At 41.8% G+C, this 22,668-nt stretch overlaps 2 protein-coding genes across 2 annotated transcripts in view; both read right to left on the reverse strand.

Annotated features, from left to right (window-relative positions):
• Positions 1 to 843: 843 nt before the first annotated feature.
• On the reverse strand, positions 844 to 10,196 carry atg4da (autophagy related 4D, cysteine peptidase a). The gene is made up of 11 exons (XM_070916220.1): positions 10,032 to 10,196; positions 8,288 to 8,558; positions 8,007 to 8,090; positions 7,441 to 7,614; positions 6,765 to 7,116; positions 6,585 to 6,649; positions 6,302 to 6,453; positions 6,078 to 6,156; positions 4,554 to 4,630; positions 4,282 to 4,401; positions 844 to 2,209 (listed from the first exon to the last, which is right to left on the reverse strand). Exons 2-11 carry the CDS (start codon positions 8,505 to 8,507, stop codon positions 2,030 to 2,032), a joined length of 1,503 nt encoding a protein of 500 aa, XP_070772321.1. The 5' UTR covers positions 8,508 to 8,558; positions 10,032 to 10,196; the 3' UTR covers positions 844 to 2,029.
• Positions 10,197 to 14,637: 4,441 nt separating this feature from the next.
• LOC139290349 (microtubule-associated serine/threonine-protein kinase 1-like) overlaps positions 14,638 to 22,668 on the reverse strand; it is a 34,875-nt gene continuing 26,844 nt past the window's right edge. Inside the window, exons 19-26 of the mRNA XM_070912103.1 lie at positions 21,241 to 21,404; positions 19,268 to 19,512; positions 18,717 to 18,974; positions 18,390 to 18,622; positions 17,872 to 17,994; positions 17,381 to 17,517; positions 16,496 to 16,683; positions 14,638 to 16,355 (exon numbers count right to left, since the gene is read on the reverse strand). Coding sequence (XP_070768204.1) covers positions 14,638 to 16,355; positions 16,496 to 16,683; positions 17,381 to 17,517; positions 17,872 to 17,994; positions 18,390 to 18,622; positions 18,717 to 18,974; positions 19,268 to 19,512; positions 21,241 to 21,404 — 3,066 coding nt within the window. The remainder of the gene's footprint in view (positions 16,356 to 16,495; positions 16,684 to 17,380; positions 17,518 to 17,871; positions 17,995 to 18,389; positions 18,623 to 18,716; positions 18,975 to 19,267; positions 19,513 to 21,240; positions 21,405 to 22,668) is intronic.

A 22,668-nucleotide genomic window follows, 5' to 3' on the forward strand; every position in this document is an offset into this window, starting at 1 on the left:
GGTGAATTTCTGCGGTGCCGAGTTTATATTAGCGGGAGGTAAAATAAGACGCAGCGGTTGTCGCAATTAGTCCACTCACCCTCTTTGTAATCTACCTTCAAGCGTTGATTTGTTTCACCGACGTGGCTCGAGCGCCCCCTCCACCGCTCCTATGACCGAATGTCTAGTCACGGCTGTCAGGCAGCGCGCATGCGTGCGCAGCGACAGCCAGGCTTTATTCACACTGGGCATGAAGTCTGGATGTAGGCTTATTCAGTGTTTGTAAACAGTCTTTTACAGGTATACTCAAGTGTTGGTTTTATTATACACCTGAAAGAATATAAGGATACGAGTCTGCAAGTTCCATCATGCTTAAGTCAAGCCTTTCAAAAACAAAATACTTTAAATAATAATCAAATCTTAACTTTTCTTGTTCGATTCAATAATTTGTTTCATTAATTAGTACGCATTAGACTGTTAGATCATGATGAATTTGGGTTCAGGAACCGAGTAATGGCAATTATTGTAAATGAATGGTAAAGCATAAAGAATACAGTAAATACAAATAAATTAATACAAATAATGAATAAAATCATCAATCAAATATGACACATTTTGAACAAAAGCAATAAAACTATCAAGACAATATTTTTCAGAAATGCTAGAGTTAATCAAAGGTTTGAGGGCTTGTTTTTACAATTTAAGTACTATAGTATTATTAAATATACACTATAGTATAGTACATTTTGAAGACGAACATTGCAATTTTGTCTAAGAATAAACAGTCAGTGCTTCTTCTGCAACAGAGTAAATATCTTTCAAAATGCAAATCTATTAAGTGTGAGATACGAGTAAAATGTGATTCCAGTGTTTGAAGTTTAATCAGGACATCAAACCAAATAACAGTAGTAGTGCAAGTTGCAGTAGTAGCCTTCACGTGAAAAAGGGACAAACGAAACAAAAATGACACTGCAACAGAAGCATGAAGATCAAAAACTCAGACAAACATTCAGCTTGGGCCGGTCTTATTGACTGTAAAACTTTGCAAAGGAAAACCCAGAACCTGAACTGCTCTGGGTTTTACTTTGCAAATGTATCCAGATAACTTTATAACACTGCGTCATGGGACAAGCCACAGTTTACCAGGTAAAGATACACATCCATCTCTAACTGAACTGATCATTTGTCTTGAGCAGCTCTTTAAGAGATTTCTGAGAGTGTTTTGTATTCTTAATAATCCATAATGTAGAGCCAACTCTTGAGGGAGATCAAGGCCCTGGTCATCTGTGTGATATTCTAGCCAGCCTGAAACTCGAGAATGAATGTACAGCTGCCCAAGATGCTCTTGGAAGTATATGAAATCTCTGTGAAACGCAACGCAATACATCAGAACACTTATTAAAGACAAAACTAATAAACTTCACTAAACCCGCCATCACTCACATACAAACACACATTCATGAACCTGATAAATAACTGTAAAGAATGAAAAATAAAAAGGAGATGCACAGCAGGTGGTATATAATACAAGTCAAGAATAATATCAGGTACGCCCCCCCCCCCTCACCTGACCAGTGACCTAATTAAATATCATGTAGACCACACATCTCCCTCAGTGTGTCCAGTTCACACCAGGACGAAAACACAGTAGTTGAGTGTAATTGTACTTTAAAGCGCTTGATTTTACCCATACATGCTCGACTTTGAGGCTTTTCAGGTGTCATAAAGTGAATCAAGAATACTTCAAGTACTTGAAACATTTCTAACCATGATCCATTTTGAAATCATGCCTTTGCTCAGTAAAATAATGCCCCAGCCAAGTACCCATCAATGCCTGTTAGCTTATAATACCCATCCACACAAAAAGGTGATGACAGAAGCCACATAGTTTTTATTTCCGTTGACCAGTGAAGGCGATAAAGCACAAAAGCGTCATGTCCACCTTGCAGCTGCACCATCAACAGAATCAAGTCCTTCCCTTTGAAAGGAAACGAGGTGTCCTCTTCTGACCCCTATTGGCGAGAGCTGAGAGAGCATCCTCCTCAGTGCCTTACAGGAAGACAAACTCATCACTGTTTCTTCTGTTGTTACTCCTGCCCAGTTTGCCCGGGGGCAGAATGTGGGCTGCAGGTCCACTGTTATTGCTGCTGTGACCCTCGAGTCCATAATCCTGACCCTGGCCCTCTACGAAGGTAAAGATGGGGTACTTCTCCTTCGATGATGACAGGGCCTGCGAGGACAACGAAACCTGGTCAACATAAACTGTCCTACAACACTACAGAACATCTCACAAGCAGACGGATTGAGGGAAAAATGTCATGTCAAGACAGCGCATGAATATCTCAATATCAAATCAAGTCTTTTTATTTTGTTTGTGAGCCAAAGTTAAAACTAGAGCTGGAACCAATGATTATTTTCATTATCAATTAATCTGTCCATTACTTTCACAATTAGTTGCCGTCTTCAAATTGCTTGTTTTATGGTCGACCCGCAGTACGTCAAGCAAAGAATATTCAATTTACAAGATATAAAAGAAAGAAAAGCAGCAAATGTAACTTCTTAAAGAATAGGTTCACGTCAAGAGGGGGTGGGATTGACCTCTCATTCAGGAAATAAAGTCTGTTAATAATACAAGCAGCAGAGAAGGAAGGATGCTGCAGTGAGAGTAAGGACAACGACAGAGTTTAATGACGGTAAAATCTTTGATAAGAACCTGAATAATATACAACTTTGTGGACCGCTGTTGTTAGCCCGCTAGCCCTGCTAGCTCCTGCAGGTTATGTTTACAACCCTACCAACAATATTTCCTAGCCTCACCACACAAATTAATTTTGGCGAATTGTGGACTGATTGCGGCTTAATGGGCTGCAGGTGAGCCACTCTGATTGGCTGAGTGAATTGCGTGAATCATTCACTGTGACCCTGTCCGTGGAAATACAGCAGGCTGAGTCAGAGGCTTCTTTTAAATCTACGCTTAAAACGTACTTTTATCGTAGCGCCTTCACTTGATTTCATCTGATTCTAGTTTCTAATTCTGTTTACTGGTTTTGCCATTTTAAATGTGTTTATGTGGTTTGTTTCATACTTTTATTGCTTTATGTTTTTATGTGTTTCTATGTTATAATGTATGTGTTCCAGCCTGAGCTTAGGTAGGAGAGAGTCTTTTTGTTTACTTTTTGTTTTGAACAGGTAATTCTAGGTTGATTAACTTTAGATTTGTTATTTTGCTCTTAGCCCACCCTGAATCCAAAGTGTCCCTTCATAGTTGTGAGAAATAAATACTTTGTAATCTTGCTGTAATCCTTGTTGCTGGTGGTTCTTAGCTGGGAAGAGGAGAGTGTCATTTTTATATTGCGCCTAAGTTTCCCATTTGCTGGGTCGAAACACCCATATCAACACTGAAACAAGTTTTTCTTGCTGTAATTATTCCTCTATGACCATTAAAATCCACAGTCCTCCTTCTGTACATTTAAATGTTTACTGAACTGAATATAAGGCTTCAGCAGACTGGAACATACCCACTTGATTTAATTATCCCAAAGTTAGTGTTTTAAGCACCACATTTATGTTTTTCTCCCCCCCATCTATTCAAGAGTGGTCTTTTAATTTGAGAGCATGACTTATTGATTTCACGTCCAGATTTTGAAATGCTTTTCCTCAAAACACTGCCCTCACACACAAACAGCCCCTGCTTGTGCTTAGATTTGCTTTGCTTCTGCTGCTCAAACTGTACGCTTGCACTCAATTTGCACTCTATTGTTGCTTGCACAGATTTCCTGCATTTTGAGGGAAAACATAAAATCTGAACGTGAAATCAATAAGTCATGCTCACAAATTTAAAGACCACGCTCTTGAATAAAGATAGGAAGAAAAGCCCCATAAAAATTCCCTCTTTGCTTTTCTGTGGACAGTATTTTCTTACAGAGCTGCAGTGGAGGGAGAGTTACACAGAGAGGACATTTTGTACTAATTTAAGTTTGGGAGATATCCGCTTGGCTAACTCAAACCTCATATTAGCTTCAGATAAACTTAAGAATGCATTTCACAAACAAGGACTGTGGATTTTGTCCCCCATCACTTACATTGGAGGCGCAATGAAAAGGGATCTCTTAATGGCCAGTGTGAACAAGAGGAATGATTTCATTGAGCAAAACCTGTTTAAATGTACATACGAACACAAAGAAAATCGTGATCCTATCCTTAAACAGAATGGGAAGTAGGAGGTGAAATTTTATGTTCTCTTCTGTTCTTCTTATTAAATGCTATAGAGTGAGACTGTGGGAAAAGGGTGTAAAAACTCACCTCACTGACAGCTGAACATAGAGACTCAAAGTCCTTCTTGGTCTTGGCGTAAAAGCCGATAGTGCAGCTGGGATCCATGCGGTTGAAGGGCATCTTTTTGGGAGAGCTACAGTGGAACGACTGGAGCGTGACAGAACGAGAGAGAGGTCACACAATAAAGGTTCAATAAAAGTTCATGACAGGACATATAACCCTAACCCAAGTCCAATATGATCTGAGAAAAAGAGATAAAAAGCCAGCCAGAGTGGAGTGAGACAAATAGTGCAACCAACCTCCAGTGAGAAGTTAACTTGTGAGACATCCACCACAGGCTGGCAGTAGTGAGGGTCCAGATACAGCAGCTGCTCGTCTAATAGACAGGAAGAGGAATTAAAACACATTATTAAAAGTATAAAATCACCAACTGCCAAGTCCCCACAACAGATGAATGGCTCAGTCATATATTTGCTGTTTCCCTATTCTTAGATCTTGTTCCCTGTGACCAAAGCAGCAGCTGCCATTGTTGAGTGATGCTAATGCCAAGTGCCATAAGCTGCACTTTCCTTCACAATCATTAGATGCTGACACCAAAAACATCTACCACTGTATTCAAATCTCTTACAATAATAATGTCTTTCTGCAGCAAGGTTTAGTTTCTACTAAACCTTTTTCACTTCGTCTATTGTGTGTCTTGTTGATGATTTTCAGGGGAAAATCAATGATTAGCAAGAAGTATATTTTGGGGAGTGTTGGTTGACAGGGTTGAATCACAGGCAGCGGTCACACTGTCTGGGTTTTTGCTTTACACGACTCGTATATGAAATAATTAGATAAGGTGTCTTATTAACATTTTAAAACAGGTCTGTGTGCACCCCACAGTGAGCAAACATTTGAAGGAGTGTTTGCTGTACTGAACTGAACTGCAGGAACTGTTCTGGCAGTGTATGTAACAGAGAAAACTCAAGTGTGTCCTCATATACGAGAGTAGCAGATGAGGTGAAGTTTTCCTCACTTGTTTCTGATTGTCATTAAACTTTAAAGCGTATTATTGTGCTTATACCATGGTCATTTGGTAGACCATGTTTAAATCATTGTACTAAGGCTGATCGTAGTCAGTTTAACACATGGATAGGAAAGACTAACACAGTATCACCATCATGCAACCACCGATTCAAAGATTGTTGCGCTGGGAAAGATGCACCACTAGAAAAAGTAGTAGGGAGCGGTCAGAAATATGAAAAAGAGAGCTGGGGGAAAACAGAGGAATCTAAAGAACAGTATATGTGACACAAAAGGATTGTGAAAGGTTTAATCCGCCTGTTCACACACAAGGACATTTCAATTGAGGTATTTTGAAATGAAGAATTTGTATTTTGGTGGAGCCATTATAATGACTATGACAAAAAAAGACCTCTGTATAAACACAACTACAGTCATATGAGGTGGTTGCAGTTTGGTTGTTCCACCGTGGCTTCTTTCAGCCCTGCATCAACAGACTCCTGATGATCACACTGCCGTAAGCACAGGAGTGTTTCTCTGCTGATGTTTACCTAGCCTAAGTTTTCAGTTAACCAACCCTTGAAACGGGAGTCAAGCATGAGACGAACAGGAGCGACTTGATTAAAGGGAGGTAGTAGTAGGAGTGCAACATGTTCAATGATTCCTGATAATACAACAAGTTCCTGTCTAAGGTAGATAGTGCTAAAAAGGTTGGCTACTCTACAGTCCTGGCTCTTGCATGCAGTATCCAAAGAACACAACATCCTTATTACCGTTTTATTTAATTTTTAAAAAAGCAAGAAGAGGCTGGTTCTCACCTTGGAAGCCAATGAAGTAAAGTGAATGCTTCGGTTTGCCCCCGATGATTCCAATACAACAATCCAGCTTCAGGATGTTCTGGAAATGAACACAACAAGTTGTCAATGTGAGTTCAGAGATATGAGAGAGAACTTAAGTTAGGCAACACAATTCCATAGCAAATGTTACTCTGGGGAATACAGAAGGGTCGACGGATGGGTAGCGTGAAGTAGAATATTCAGACCTTGACACATTCGATGTAGGACGGGTTGAGGGCCTCCCCTCCCAGCCGTACAGGCACCAGTATGATAACAGACTTCCAGGCTTGGCTGGACGGATCAGGGGGAGTCTGGCTTAGTGACAGGTCACATAGATTCACCACATCCTCTTTGTACACTGCAGTGCACAGACGCATGAAAATACATGCAGGGAGGTTAGGTTTTATTTCCAAAGGAGTACATGTTGGAGCAAAGCAACAAGCATACTGATACCTCTGAACTGAACTCTCACTGTCTGTTCAATCTCACCTGTACAATCCTGAGCCACATATACAGCCAGGTTGTGGACCGCAGATGTTTTGGCCACCGCTTTCCTGAAAGAAAGAAAGAAAAAAAGGATTCATAATTCCAATCAATGCTGAAATGTGTCAACTATGTAAATCATTTAACAAAATAGTAAAGCCTTGCGTGTAAAAACAAAGCCCTTACCGTAGTATGTGTGCCACTATAGAGGGGCCATACCAGTCTCCAGCCTTCTTCCCTGAACTTTTGCCGATTTCCACCAGCTGGTGAACCCCAAAAGGTGCAGGGGGCTGATCCCCGAACCAGGTGAGCAACCTGTGGTGGATGGGCTCCGCCTGCCTGTCCCTCGCAGACTCAGGTCTCTTTTTCTGGCTGCATTTGGGTGCCTGATCACCTGGCAGGGACTTTTCGGGGGTGTTGGACCCTCGTGGAGAGCCAAAGGAGGGGATGGGGACCCCTCCAGCCCGGGCTGGGGAACGCGGTCTGAACACCTCAAAGTCCACATCGGTTAGCTGCTGAGCATCTGGCCAAGCCCAATCTACAGAATACAAAAAGGCAGGCACTTAGCAAATTTCTTCAGTCTTCAGCTTTAAAACAACCAGAGAGTAAACATATTTTGAATGCCATACTTTTAGCATGGACACACAATGAATGAATTTTTTATAAAAAGACAGAATGAGACAGAGCAGAAGAGAAGCCATGAGACAGAAAAACACTGTCTGTGATGAAAAGAAACAGAAATAAAACAGGATAAGTAATTCATAGAAAATATGTGACAAAAGGGGAGAGATAAACAGTATTAATATTTTACAACAATTTCAGTGGGTGAAGGTAAGTCTGTGTGCGTGCCTGAGAGACAAACCTCTGGGCATCAAATGGACCAGGAGCCCCTGTGCCAGCAGCATCTGCCCACTGCGCAGCATGCAGCCCCAGCCACAGTCTGTGGTCCAGGTGGAGCCCTCCAGCTGAGGGAACTCCCTCCTGTAGGTCAGCCAAATCCTGGACATAAAAGCCAGACGAAACCGCTCCACCTCGTCTGAGAGGAGGAGAAGGGGTAGAGGACAAGACAGAGAAAAAGAAACAGAACCTGAGGGAGAGCTCTTACATTGTGTTGATTCAAACAAACAACTGATTGTGAATCTTATCCCAGGTTTATCTGACATGAGGAAGATCAGTTTACATGTCTGTGAAATAAAAGCGACAGGGAAAGCATTTTTGGTCTACTGCTTTATGTTCTCTGATGTAAACCCAGCAACTTTTCAAACGGAAAAGGGTTTACACCACTGTGGTTAACCAGAACACACATCACTACAACACCTGGGGTCTGCTCTACATGACGTCTCTATTTCTAGAGCAGAAATACAGTATCTGCGCTGACAGGCACTTTTGATGAGAAGGAGATTAACCTTTAGGTTTGTGTGAGCTTACCTTCACTGTTGAGCAGATAGGAGTGTCCCAGGACAGTGACTGGCGATACCTTGTTGAAGGAGGTTTTGGACTTAACAGTCCAACCTACAGAAAGAGGAGCAGGGAAGATGGAAGTTGGCAAAGAAGCCATTGAAGAGAGCTGATTGAGGCTTTGTCAGACGTTTATAAATGTTATTTTGCAACATGTTGAGTTGACCATAAAATACAAATCTTGCCAGACTTCATCACATATATACACAAACACAAACACACCCACATACTCTTCTTTCAAGAGTACAAACCATATTTGACATTGTTCCATGCTGACATCAGTTTGGCTTTCAGTTTGTCCATCTCGTCAGGCTCTCCGGTTGCCTCCTTGCTGGGATCTGAAGTCTGTGGCAGCCTGAGACCAAAGCTTCCCTGCCGTTCCAGGGGCTGCTGCCTCCGGCTCTCCGCCAGCTCATCCTGCATCACTCCCCCTATGTACTGCGCTGCGCTGGGAGAAACGGAGTTCATCATGCCCCTGAGCCCTCAGAGCTGGACTCTGGTGCTCCTCATTACAACACAGAACTGTTGGGGGGGGAAGACAAAGAGAAAAACCGTAAGAGATTGGGTAAATTATTGACTGTTGAGTTCATATTCTTCACTCTGCCTGAAACTCTCACTTAGTACACTTAATATTTACTCAGTATTATGTGTTTTAATATGTAACCTTATATTGGCTAATATTTGTTTCTCCATTTTGTCATTTTACCATTCCTACTTCATCCTGCTGTATATAACACATACTGCATGTCTGTCTATCATGTAAGAGGTATCCTCCTCCGCTCAAGATCAGTATTAGATGGTGCTGTCATGCAGCAACTTTATGTTGTTGTCTCCAGAAGGCAATCAACTTTAAATTCAAGAGGACATAGTAGAAAGGTTGATTCAGTTAGGATTCATTGATCTAGACATTCTTGTTCTCACTTTTTTATGAAGTTGTTACTGAGAGGGTGACCGACCAAGTTAAAGACTGATGTTATAGATTAACTTGTAGAAATTCTGTTTTCTTGGCTGTGAGATTTAAGTACAAACTACTGAATTGTTGACGTGCATGCTACACAAAACCATCAAATCACATGACAACTGAGTATGCCCCACCTGCTGATGAAGACCGAAAGATGGTTGACAGGAGAGATGAAAAGATCAAATAGTCGTATAGTCGATTGGCACAATGTTTAACATTTGCTGCTTTTTATTAATTTTCTATGAGAGTAACCTGAAAAAAAGCTAGTAAGTAGACCTTCAAGTCAAGATTATTTTGATAAACTATATTTCAAAGGCTATGTTGCATACTGTTAAATTCACATGGTTTTTATCATACTGTAAAAGGAAAGCGGCACTACAACCAGTGAGGCAAAACAAGTCCTCACTTCCTGAAAAACTATAACTAAATACAACACTGTCAGTGTAAACTTAAGTCTGTCTGTGAACTACTGATTTCACAATGCACACAACACAAAGGAAAGCACCAGGTGACTTTTCCACCCTGCCCTGAAACTGATGAGTAGCAGTTTCAACAGGGAACAGCAGCGCTGTGTGTAGTCACTGATTGCACAGTTGGGAACATTTTTGTGAGAAAAAAAAAACCCATCATGTGATTAGCATTTGACAACCAGCATGTCGGGCTTTTTCAGTGTCTGTGAAAGTCATCTGATTATGGTGGCTGTCATCATTTATTACTGTTGATCAAGCTGTCAAACACCTAATGCAATTACTCACTGCAGGAAAGAAATGTATCTGTCACGACACTAGTAATGTTTTTTTTTTTATACGTCGCAGGACCGCAAATAAATCAACAGACTTTATGACCAACATCCTCACAGTAATTTTAATGTATTTGTCTTGTCCCTCGACGTAAATACAATACAATAAAGAAGATATGTTTCTTCTAACACAACATATAAGCTTACTAATCAAGTGAGCGCCGTACCCGTGCGCCTCCTTTAAACATAGTTAAGTCACCTAAAATTACAGATTCACCAGCTAACAACTACGTACCTGCTGTAAAAGCCGGTTACGCTGGTCGGTACCTTGTAGTAGGTTGAATCATGTCAGCGATTTCCTCTCTCTTCACTCACGACTGCAGTCTTCACAGATTAATTCAGTGTACTAGCTTGCCAAAGCTAGCTAACAGTTAGCTAGCTTAACCCCGGCGTTAGCTACCTAGCATTCAAGCCGGACTGAACAAAGAGCTTAATGACTTTCAAACAAAACACAGCTGATGTCAGTAAGGTACGCGTTCCTCCATTCAACAAACGAGCTCATTTGTACACACTGTAGCTAAAATATTCCAGTACATAGCAGGGTTTGCTTCCCTGACCAGCCACCGCTTTAGCATCTCCCTTTGACAGCAGAGGCCATCTACTTCCTGTTGTCCTTTCCTGACACAACGCTATTGGTTGAAGTAATCGTTGTGGGAAAGCTGATTGGATAACAATCGATTAATAAACGATAGCAGTGTGCTATTGGTTAATATTAACTCTTAGAGTTATATAATCTGTAACCTAGGTTACAAATCATGTGATAGTAAATAGATATATGCATTTGTTTAGATGTATGTATGCTTCCTAATGTCAGTGACAGGTGCTACATTTGTTCAATATTTTTAATGAATGTTAAATGAAAAAAGATTTTATATACACGTTTAAAATGAATAGGCCTTTTTCACGTTTTAACTTGTTATAACAGCAAAAACACAGGTTCAAGGAATGATATTCATTATTGCTCTCTTTGATTGAGTTGTCTCATTTTTTTTTCTCTTTTTTTGTCATGTCCCCCTAAGGACGTCAAACAAAGGAGTAATGTTTAATTTGTGCAAATAAAAACTGCATGTTAAATTTTACAAATTTTACAAGAGACACAATGACTCTCATCCTATATAAAAAGTCAAACCAAGAGGAAAAGCATTTCCATGTTTTGGATTTGACTGACATGTTAATGATCATTCATTTCTTCTCTGTTAAAAATCTGTCCATCTTGTATCTTTTTCTCAGCAGGCATTTTGACTCGTCACAGGAAAAAGCACAGGTGCTACTAAAAGCATTAAGGATGGCTTCTTTACAGCAAATATTGCAATGCAGCAACTAATAATGTTACGAGTTACAACTGACTTTGAGAAGTCTAAATCCAATGGAAAAAAGGCTCTATTATTATTATTTCCTCTTCTGGTTTTCCTCCTTGCCCGCCCCCTTGTTGGGATGTAAGCCATGTAAGTGAGCCAGATGGACACCAGGGTCCTGGAACAGATCAACCTAAATGGAATACAGCCACAGTCTATGTTGTTAGTTACAGCTGCTGTGACGTACATTTTTCTGCTATGAAAATGGTCTATTAATTTATGATTACCTGCATGCATATTGTAACCAAAATACTGTCTATTGTGATAAGATTATATGAGGGTTTCTGAAGGGTTTCTTTATTACAGATTACAGTCAAAAAAGAGAGCGAGGTGGCAAATTTTGGAACAAATCTCAGATTTTTATTCCACATACTGCACTTCAGGTGTCTGCATTTGAATCACATCTATCACAAACAAAAATGCCCCATGGTACAAATAAATACACTTTCAGTGAACAGAGAATTGTGGAATGTTTTTATATGTGGATTTTTGTGTTCATTTGTAGAATCCATATTTGTTTACAGTATTTTTTTTTTCTTTTTCTTCGAAGTAACTTATAAACAATACCAGCAAATTAAGATTTTTCTTTCAAATAAAGTGCATTTCTACTACTCTCTCTGTCAATCACAAAAAAGAAAAAAGAAATTCTCAAACATGTAACACTAGTAAAGACACCACTGATTGGGAAAAGGCCTGAAAGTGGGCATAATAGCTGTATAAGATTACATTACAGTCAGTTTTCTTAATCAGGTGATCAGTGCTGACCCAATTTATTACATCAATATATAAAAGAACTGCTTCCTATCAGTAGAATATATAAGACAGTATATTCAAAAATGTTAATCCCTATTCCAGAAGATATAATTAACAGTCACGTGAAGAACACAACAACAGAAGAGGAATAAATTCATGTTTCAAGTGTTCATTTGATGATTACTGCAAATATTTTGTCATTAGAAACATAAATGCATATTCAGTAACCCTATGGCTAATAACATCCATTCTGCAGTATTTTGGTGGTCTTGGCTTCGTCACAGAAACTCTCACTCCAGCGGGTTATTGATGAACATTTTATGGAAACATGTTTTAAGGTGGATATTTTGAACCACTGGAGGGCAGTAGAGTACCATGCCAAATAGAAAAACTCAAAAAAGTGGTTGCTGCATGTACTGCAAGGGACTTAAAAATCATTGGTACACCCTCAAACATTATTAGAGTGGAGGATGGATTGCTAACAGAATCATTCTCAAAAATTAAATAGATTAAAATCAATTCATATTGCATTAAAGATGCATTAAGAAATGTTTTTATATTAATGACTGGTTGTGTACTGCCACAAAATAAAACTTATACCACAATAATCACTTTCCCACTTCGTAGCTCTTCGTAGCTTTTAGCCACTTCCAGCTCATTGTTTTGTTTTTTTCAGACAAATAAAACCAAAACAATGCTGTCAGCTGATGTAAAGCAACGAGCAACCGCTCCCAGCACAACTGCACACAAAGCAAACTTGAACATTTAGCAAGTTAAAACTGTTGTTTGAGAGTAAAGTTCAAGAAAATACATTTCAGTCTTTGAACTTCTGCCTTGGTGTCAAGTTGCTGTTGTTGGCTGAATCAGTTTACATTTGCAGAGCTTAGAAGAATCAAAGTCATTTTAATCAAATCGCTGTCAGAAAGTGACGTTTAACAACGCATCGAATCAAAAATTGATTAAATTGTTTAACCCCTTATTTCTGATCAAGACCGTAAATCAACCAGTATCAGTATAGTGACAGCAGTCCTCACACATGACTGTCAGTGGTTTGCATAAGATTATGTACACTGGAAGGTTACTGAGAGTGAACTACTAAGGAGATGAATAAGACCAGAGGGAGAAAATTAAGTTGTTTGTCCTGTGAGCATTTTATCCTTCTCAACACTGTTGCTGAGATCATTGATTCAAATGCCTTTATCAGTATGTTACATAGCAAAATGAGACATTAATCAATCTTGACTACCTAGCTTTTAGTACCTAAAAACACAGTCTTTCTGATTATACTGTGGATACCCTTGTTTTTACAGAAACAGGTTCATTGTGATATACTGTGCCATGCCCACGTCCACAAAACCTACCTCAGCTATAGAGCCCTTTAACAAATTACAGTATGCTACATCCATGACGGTCTGCTTTTCCTGTTTAGGCTCAAAACAACACATGGGTTCACTGTATATGTGCTTCTAATTAGTTTTTACAGACTATATCATCACTGTGCCTGTGTGATTTCTTAATAAAGTAGCAGAGAACTCAGAAAAAGCATGTTCCTGGCTCCTAACTGCTGTCTGTTTATTTCCAGTTTGGTTTATGTCATGACCCTTGCTGAGTCAACCGAGTGTAATTACCCCCCCCCCCCACACACACACACACACACACACACTTCTTAACTCACTCGTAATCATACTCATGTCCTAATTCATGGACCACAGGGGTAAGGATTTAAATGCATGAAGATCAGCTGCTGACACTGCTGCCTCCTGTGGCAATGTGAGGGTGTGTGCATGGGTGTGTGTGTGTGTGTGTGTGTGTTAGTGTGTAGGCTGCAGTCAGGAGCCAAAGGAAAAAATGGCCGTGGTAGCCCTCCTGTGAAGGGGAGATAAGCGCTGAGCCTGAGCTCTGTCAACCTCGCTTTCCTCTGCAGCAGGACACAGACTTCAAGAATCACCAGAAATAGACCCAAGGTGGCTTCGCGCGCACACACACACACACACACACACACACACACACACACACACACACACACACAAAAACATGCACACACATACAATCCCCTGCGACAGACAGAGCTTGATGTGACATCCACTGATAGAGTGCCCGCTTTGCCTTTGTCTGACCGTGCACAACAACTCAGTAAACTGCTGGATGAAGAAGAAATTAGCTTAATCATCTTGTTCCTTGTTTACCCATTGTAGCCAAACTGAGGCTGCGTGTCATTCATGTTGTTTGATGCAAATATTACAGTTTGACTGTGCCTCAGCTCATCCACATGTTTCTTTGTCTTGTTTGATAAGCAGTAAAAGAACAAAGGGCTGGTTGAAAGACAAAATAGAGTGACTGGATTTGGTATTCACAGTATTCAGCATGTTTTGATCGGTAAAGCACTTTTTGACCTTTTTGTAACCTATAATACATGTACAGTACATACCATATGACATGCGTTCACATAGACCCACACACATATACGTCTGATAAAGTGTTCCACATTACATTAAGAGTCTTCTTATTAAATACTTTATAATAGAAAATCAACAGATAATGCACCTTTACAGTATATTATTTTACTCCTGGTTTAAGTTAGAATCAGTCAATGATTGGAATCAATAAATAACATTTTATATACTCTGAAACTGGAATGTACATTGTTTGTAAGTGCTTGACTCCTGTTGCATTGTTCTTCCAAAAAGGCATCTTTTTTTTTTAAATAAAGTCCCATTTAGGGACCCCATGGGGTCACATTTTAGGCAGGCTGCTACCTGTCGCAGCCTTCTCTAGCGGTGAACCAACAGGACTTTGGGTCACCACAGCAGCCCCAACAACCACTCGACCTCCAGCAGGATTGTCAGACTTTCCTGCAGCGCCTCCCTGCTTCTCCTCCGCTGTCTTAGTCTGCTGGTCTTTGCTCTTGGCCCCCTCCTGGGAGCCAAGCTTTATTGGCCCGAGGACGTTTTTGGCCACAGTGGTCAGCTGGCTGACGAAGCTCGTCTTTTCGCCGGGGGAGACAGGACGCGACTTACAGAGGGAAGGTCCGCAGAGGGAGGGGGTGACGGCAGTCGGGGAGGGAGAGGGGGAAGGCGAATGCTCTTCCACCACCTCCAGGCGACATTTGTCCTCCCAGTCAAGAGTTCCCCGGTAGCAGTTTACAGGCCCAAGTCCCTGCCTCACCTTGCCCAGCGAGAGCGGCTGCCCGTGAGGGGGGACGACGGGAGCGAGAACGCGAGCTGGGAGTTTGGGGCTTTTGGAGCCGAGGTCTGGAGTCCTCGAGTCACTGCTCTCCACTCCAGTCTTTCTCATGCTGTCCCCCATACCTGATGGTTTAAAGGTTTTGCTCATATTCAGAGGACCTGCTGTCACTGCCGCGTTGATGCAGATGGATTTATCTGGAGTAGAAGCAGAGCTCCTGGTGAAGGCAGCACCAGGTAAACCAGACCTACTCTTGTTGTTTCCTTCCTGCTTTGGATCAGTTCTGCCCCTCAGCTGCTCCTGGGGATCTTTACTATTAGATAACACACTTTTGGCTGCCTTGTGGTCTTGATGTTTTGGAGTTAAGTCTGCCAGACTCTTTTCAGGCCCCTTCTGACCACCTAGACTTCCTGTTGTTTTGGTAGGGGTACTAGGAGTTGTAGCTTTAGTGGTTTCTGCACTGAGTCTGGAGCTTGGGCCAGCCTGCGAGCTCAAGGGCAGCTCACTTGTATGAGGTCTTCTTGTTAAGGATGACTGGGATAGTGTTGCTCCAACCCGACTCAATCTCTCCAGGACTGTCGCGGTATCAGTCTCCCTCTCTTTCTCCCTCTCCCTCCCTCTCTCCCTCTCTTCCCTCTCCCTCCCGGCCAGCAGTGTTTCCCTGCTAAGCGGGGACTCCTGTCTTCCTAGTCTCCTCACAGGCTTCAGGACACCGGTCTCTGGGGAAGTAGAGGATGAGGGCAGGGGTGGAGGATTAGGAGGCAAATTTTCCCCTTCTGTCTCCAGCAAGCTCTGGAGCCCGAGCTCACAGAGGAAGGCATCCTTACGGTACTCAGAGTGCTGCACCTCCAAGCTGTGCTTCCTCAGCGGACCCCCCAGCCCTCCGGTAGAACTGGACTGGGTCAGAGGCGAGCCCAGCTTCTCTGCTGACTGCACCCGTTTGAGAAGAGGTGATCGAGGGGGTTCAGCACTCTTGGGCCTGGGACGGACCACTGGCGGCGAGGAGTGGAGCTTGACAGGGAAAGACTGGGTGGTGTTGGAGCTCCCCACGGTGTGGCCAGGCAAGGGTGGTGGCGAAGACTGGGTAGGGGAGGGTGTGTGGGCCAGCGGGGACAGGGGGATGTTACCTGCAGACTTACAACGGGCAGAGCGATACTGACGGTGGAGTTTAGGGGAGAGGCCGTGCAGGGAGCTGGGCCTCATGTGCTGAGACGGAGCAGGGGAGTTTGGAGTGCTGGAGGCGGGAGAGCTGCTCTGGGATGAAGCACCTAAAGGAACACACACAGCAGAAAACATCAATTAAGATATACAGTATCCCTGAGGAAAAGGCACAATTTGGATTGAAAGATAAAGAGAATTTTGGCTATTTGAACACTTGAATGTGCATTGGTTATTTCCAGTGTCCTACCCAGGTATGAGGGCTCAGGGGTGGGCCGGTAGCCCTGAGTCGGGGACCGGGCAGACAGGCTGTGAGTTGGGGAGCCAGGAAGACTCTCACTGGAGGACAGAGAGCGATTCAAAGAGGACAGGCTGCGGCTGGTGTGCAGCAGGTTGGACTGCTTTGTGATCTTCCGGAACAAGGAGTTACGCTTCTTACTGCAGGTGGACAAAGAAATAGAAAGATTTGAAATGGGATTAACATATACGCGCACAATACACATTAATCTGTTAATAAATGTGACTATAAAAAAAGAACTATACCAGGGGTTACCATTTTCCAAAGCACACAAAAAGTTTTTTCAAATGCATTTTTTGCATGTTATGTTTTGTCTAGTTACAATGAGAATCAACCTGCAGAAACAGGATACTTTATTTTGTTTTGAAAACTTGTAGTTGCATTCAAGGATGCTGAAACATCTGACATTTTAGGCTCAACTACCGAGTAGCATGAAATTCATGAGCTAAGCAGTTGGAAAATCAAATCCAGCAGACGTTGAAGAATAATTTAAATTTGGCCTTAGTGTCAAATGTTGACTTGTAAAATAACTGACAAAGGACTGGAAACTAATGGCTTTGGATTGCATGAAACTTAAGAAAACTATGTTACGCATAGAAAATGGTCAGCAGTAATGTAAAGTATATAGTGTTTGTAATTGATGGGCTCAAATGTGCAAAACCACTGTCCCTAGGATTGGGATTCTCACCAGATAAACACAGATGTAGTCAAAGACAGAGTTACTCTACATATTGCACTGTATGTAAGACAATACAGACAAACACCTTTACTACTGTATTTTAGTTAATGAGAACATCAGATCAGTAACACTGTCATTGCAGGTGCATAAGCTCCTACCTGTCCTGGCCGTCCTTGCCCATGGTCCTCTTGTTTCTTCGAGCCATCTTACACTTGTAGCTGGCCTTGCGGGCAGGACCCACTTTAATGGAGGTGTTCTCAAAAGGCGTGGTTGTCACCGTCACCTTGTTTCCACTCTGTACGGATCAATGCCATGAAAAGATTTCTACACTGATGCTTACAATTATCCACTGTCAAGCTTATTTACCTACAGAAATCTGACCAGCAAAATGTTACATTTATTTACAGAATTAATTAGCAAACTCAATGTGTATTTGGAATAATTAAAGAGCCAATAAGCTCAGAGTTACATGGAGCTGCAAGCACTTTTTCTAAGTACATGAAAAGCCTTCCCTTGAAATTGATAACTTATGCCTATCTTTATAAATAGATAACTAAGTGACCTTTTGTTGGCAGAAATAGAAGAATTACACAGAAATATTGATATTACAAATATACGATGGAGTATGAATAAGCCTACTGCGGCCTACCTTGAGGATGAGCTCTACCACTTCAGTGTGGACCAGACCATGGACAGGCTCCCCGTTGACATGGGTGATGAGGTCACCGGCACACAGGCCGGCTTCCTGGGCAGGGCCTCTGTCCTCCACATGCTGCCAATTCACACAAAAAAGTTCATAACAGGGAAAAATCCATTACATGTAAGCATCCAGAGTACAGTATTTCAATCTTAGACAGTAATTTGAAAAACTGACAACAACAGATACTAAAATGAGCCTGAACTTCTTCAGCTCAGATGGTCTACATTTGTGTATGGTAAGATTAGAGGAAAGCATGAATTATTTTCCTTTTAGTTTGGCTATAAATAATATTAGTATATGTTTGTTATTATAGGAAAAGTATAACAGGAAGAGAAATAACCCCCAAACTGAATTGAATCAACTCCTGAACAGTTTCTTTTCACATTCAAAAGTTACAGCACAAGCCATCCCTCTTTATGCAAGGTCAAAACATCTCCAAATAGTACATACTACTACAAGCTTCTTACCCAAACAATGTGATGTACGCTGTAGATATCACTGTCTCCAATGTAGACCCTGATGGCCCTGAGAGTAAAGCCGTACTTCTTTCCGGAGCGATGGATGGTGATGGGAGAACGCAGCGCGCTGACTGCAGGGCAGAAATCTCTGCTGGGTGAAGAGTCACGGGACGAGGGGTTGGAGGAGAAAGAGTGGGGAGACATGGGGCTGGCCAGCGGAGAGAAGCCGCCATGCTGCTCCACTGCAGGCAGGCAGGGAGTAAGGAGTGTATTAGAATTAGTGTGCCACAAAGTAATATTTCCAAAAGGATTTCATTGTTTCCTTGTGCCTCTCACCTGATGGTATGATGACAGACAGGGCCGTGGCAGAGGCTGACTTGATGACCTTGTTTCCAGGTCTGGAGTTGCGTTTCTCTCCATCACCAGACAAATGCTGATGGCGAGCCCGGCGGAGGACCAGGTCATTGGTGGCCCGAGGCCCCAGGGGGTCATACAGAGGAGTCATCACATCACGACCGGCTGCTGCAGGACCTGGGGATAATGTGGTGATGGCTGTGGTAACTCCCGGGGTCTCTCCATGTCTAGGGGATTTGTCTGTGAGAATGTAGAGTCAGGTGGAAATTATAGTTATTTCAGTTTAAAGTAGCATTTAGAGGTGAAAATATCAATGTTAAGAATTGTTCAGCTGCCCACTCACTCAGCAGTAACCATCTAATAAGGTATTACAGGTTGCTTTTTCACCTCCTCCGCTCTTACCCCCCTTGCTTTCTCTGTCTGATTTATTCTTTATCACTTTCCCTATTGCCCTCTCGCTTGTTTCCTCTGCTTCTCCCTTTCTACCCTCATAACCTTTCACTACCTCAAGAGACTTCCCCCTGCTAACACACCTGCTCCGTTGATCTCCTTCAAACTGTTCCTCTGCTCCAGGAGGCTCGGTGAGGGGACACTGGTCCCATCCAGTGAGGTTCCACGGACCTTGATGGGCACCTGGCGGGACAGGAAGTCTGGCTCACCGTCTAGAGGTGAGGCAAAACGATGTGTATCCATCAGTGCAGAGAAGCGTCGGCGAGCACCAAGGGGAGGGCTTGCATCCCCGTCCATGTAGAGGGACTCTGAACAAGACAGGCGCTTCCTGCAAGAGAAGGACACAGAATATATTAAGATAATGCAAACAGCGACTTCTCTGTAAGAATCCATTATCCAACAAGATGAAGAGTCAAGTGCTTTGCGCTAAATGCTAATGTCGGCATGTTACCATGCTCACAATGCTGATATGTAAGTAAGCATGGGACCAATTATTATTTTGACCTGATGATGGTGCTAGATGAAAAGTGAAGGGATCACCAAAGTTATTACAATTCATGGGGGGACATGAAGGTCTGTACCAAATTTCATGGCAATCCATCCAATACTTGTCAAGACATTTCATATCTGAACCTCATGGTTGCCCTAGAAGACGTCAGGGGATCCCCAAACTAAACACGATCCATCCTCTGGGGACCGTGAGTATCTGTGCATAACGGCATAGCAATCCATCCAATAGCTATTGAGTTATTTCAATCAAAACCAAAGTGGTGAACCGACCGATTGGCATCGCCATCAGATATGCTCCAATGCGCGGCAAAGGCAGGATAGAAGAAGACTTGTAAAAAAAAGTTGGATTCAAAATCGGCTTTGCTACACCTCAAGGATTCACACAATGTGTCTTGGTGAGAAACTCTGAATGTAAATATAACTTTTCTTTGTTTAAAAGAAAACTCTGAAGGTCACCTTTAATTAAATAAATTAATGGATGTAATGAGCTATAGCCGAAAAGTAATCATAGCTGGCAAGATACTGATAATTCATACTTGATATGGAAGAGGGAAAATCCAATATGTAAGGTAATAGATGAGCCACCTTCACCTTATTAAATTTTCTAACTATTATGATTGCAGAATGTACAAATGACTGATTTTATTTTACATATGAATGTAGAGGGATTGAAATCCAGACACATGCCTCCTAAAGATTGAGGTGAAATCGAGTTATGTGGAGTAATGGAAATCGGTTTCTGCTGTATGCTCTCAATCAGAAATGTGTCAGTTAATAATGTGTAGTCTGGACCCAGCAGGTCGTGGTGTTTGTAAGCAACTTCTAAGCATGTCGAGCAGAGCAACAGAGCAGAATTATGTTTATTGAATCTAGATCCCCGGATGAGAGTACATTTTTCATTTAGGTGCAAGCTATTGAGAGGCAACTTTAATTTTCAATCCAATCTGAATAATCAGAATCAGACAGATGTTGACGATAACAGGAGACGATCAAAGAATTCGTGTCTGTTAAAGGGTACAAATAGTATTAAAGCACCTGTATTCAATAGTCCTAAAATTATCAGTAATTATCCTTTTGTGTAACTTAATTAGAAAATGACACACTGGATTTGAGTGAGACAAGCAGCTCAATGCATTATTGCATTATTTATCCACAAATCATGAAAAAAACTGAGACATCAGAGACATATTGGGTTTCTGTGAGACATGTGAACCAGCCATCCAACTCCACTTTCCTAGTTTCCAAACTTTGTAGAGGTGGGATCCGTTGCCTGTTGCTGACTCAAAGTGAGTGTGAACTCTTGCACAAAGTTTTTTTTATCCAAGAAGTGTCAGAATTGGTGTCAGCAAGACAGAAAGCAGTTATTCAGGAACACTGGGAGACGTGACAGCTAGGCTGGTGAAAGAGAAAAAACCCTCAGGAAACCACCTTCTGAACACAAACGGTCCTATCTTACCCAAGTGTACAGAGCACCCCACCTCACTTACATACAAGAATCACCAACATGCCTCTAAAACCCGCTCCTTCAACAATGCCCACTACTCACATCTCGGGAGACCCAGTCCTCCAGCTCTTGTCTCTCATGCTGAAGCTGCCCAGGCTCTCTCTCTTGGTCACCTTGTCCTCCCGCGGGCCCTTGTGCTCCCGCCGGGACACAGAGGTCGTGGCTTTCTGCTCCAGCTGAGACAGATGCTCCATGCTGCTGTACACCTGCAGGGGGACACAGTCAGATCAATAATCATTAGGTTTGTTAGCAGTTATTAACAGCTCAAGGAAAATGTAGCTGTGAGTGGGGGTTACAGCTACTGTGTACACTTGTTTGCTGTAATTATTTATATTTATGAGGTTGATATTAACTTTACAATAAAACATATATATATATATATATATACACATACACACATACATATATATACACATACACACACACACACACACACACACACACACATATATATATATCTCAGGCAATTGTTGTTATGCACCACTTTATATGATGATTCTCTTCAGTTAAGTTCAGATATATGTAGTGTAAAAACACAAGTCCATTGAAGACATTAGAAGTGCAGGAACTATTCATGCAATGCAGAATATAATAACAGGCTCATAAAAGTAATTATATATTCTGTATTAGAAGTAATGTTTATGTTTATTCAATGTTTATTATAAACCTAACTTTCAGAAACGTGTACCTCTGACCAGTGGGGAGGAATACAACTGAATAAAATAGGAGTACAACTGCATATGTGAAAAAGTTAAAGCCTTTCGTGAACTTGAGAAGCTGAAACAAGCGAATTTCTGGCATTTTGCTTAAAAAATGAATCAAGTGATTAATTATGAAAATAACTGAATTGAAGTGAGTTGAGTAATTCGTTTTCTATCATCAACTAGTCATTGCAGCTCTCCTTCAATAAATTATAACGAATCAAATACGTGTGTGTTCACTGTAGACCTCATTATGTGTGTGTATTCAGAAGAGGTCTTTGTGCACCTGCTTTGCTCGAGCGAGGCCACTCAACAGCCCTCAACTGCAACTTCAAATACATCTCAAATTTAACTGAAGTTGGGCCCTCAATGAGGCACTTTCCAGTTTTCTGAAGAGCTCCTTCAAGACTTCACAACCCAAACATGAGAGGGATGGACCAGGTGAAAGACAGAAGAGAGAAGGCAGACGGAAAGACAGTGCAAGTGAGAGAGAGAGAGAGAGAGAGAGGATGGAAGTGGGAGAGTCGAGAGAGGGAAAAAAGACAGCATGAGGTGAGAAAATCCCACCCGAGAGGAAAAGTGTGACAGAAATAACACGTTGCCACACTGAGAGAGAGAGTCACGGTTCAGAAATAAAAGAGATTTCGCTGTGGAAAGGTTAAATAAGGATGAAAGATTGTCTGGGTCATTAAACACACATCTGTAGAAGGGCAGAGCGAGGCCTCGGCATCAAAGACCTCTGAGATGCTTAAAATAGAAACTGGAGACA

The sequence above is a fragment of the Enoplosus armatus genome, chromosome 2 (assembly GCF_043641665.1).
Source record: "Enoplosus armatus isolate fEnoArm2 chromosome 2, fEnoArm2.hap1, whole genome shotgun sequence".
In the NCBI taxonomy this organism is placed as follows: Eukaryota; Metazoa; Chordata; class Actinopteri; order Centrarchiformes; family Enoplosidae; genus Enoplosus; species Enoplosus armatus.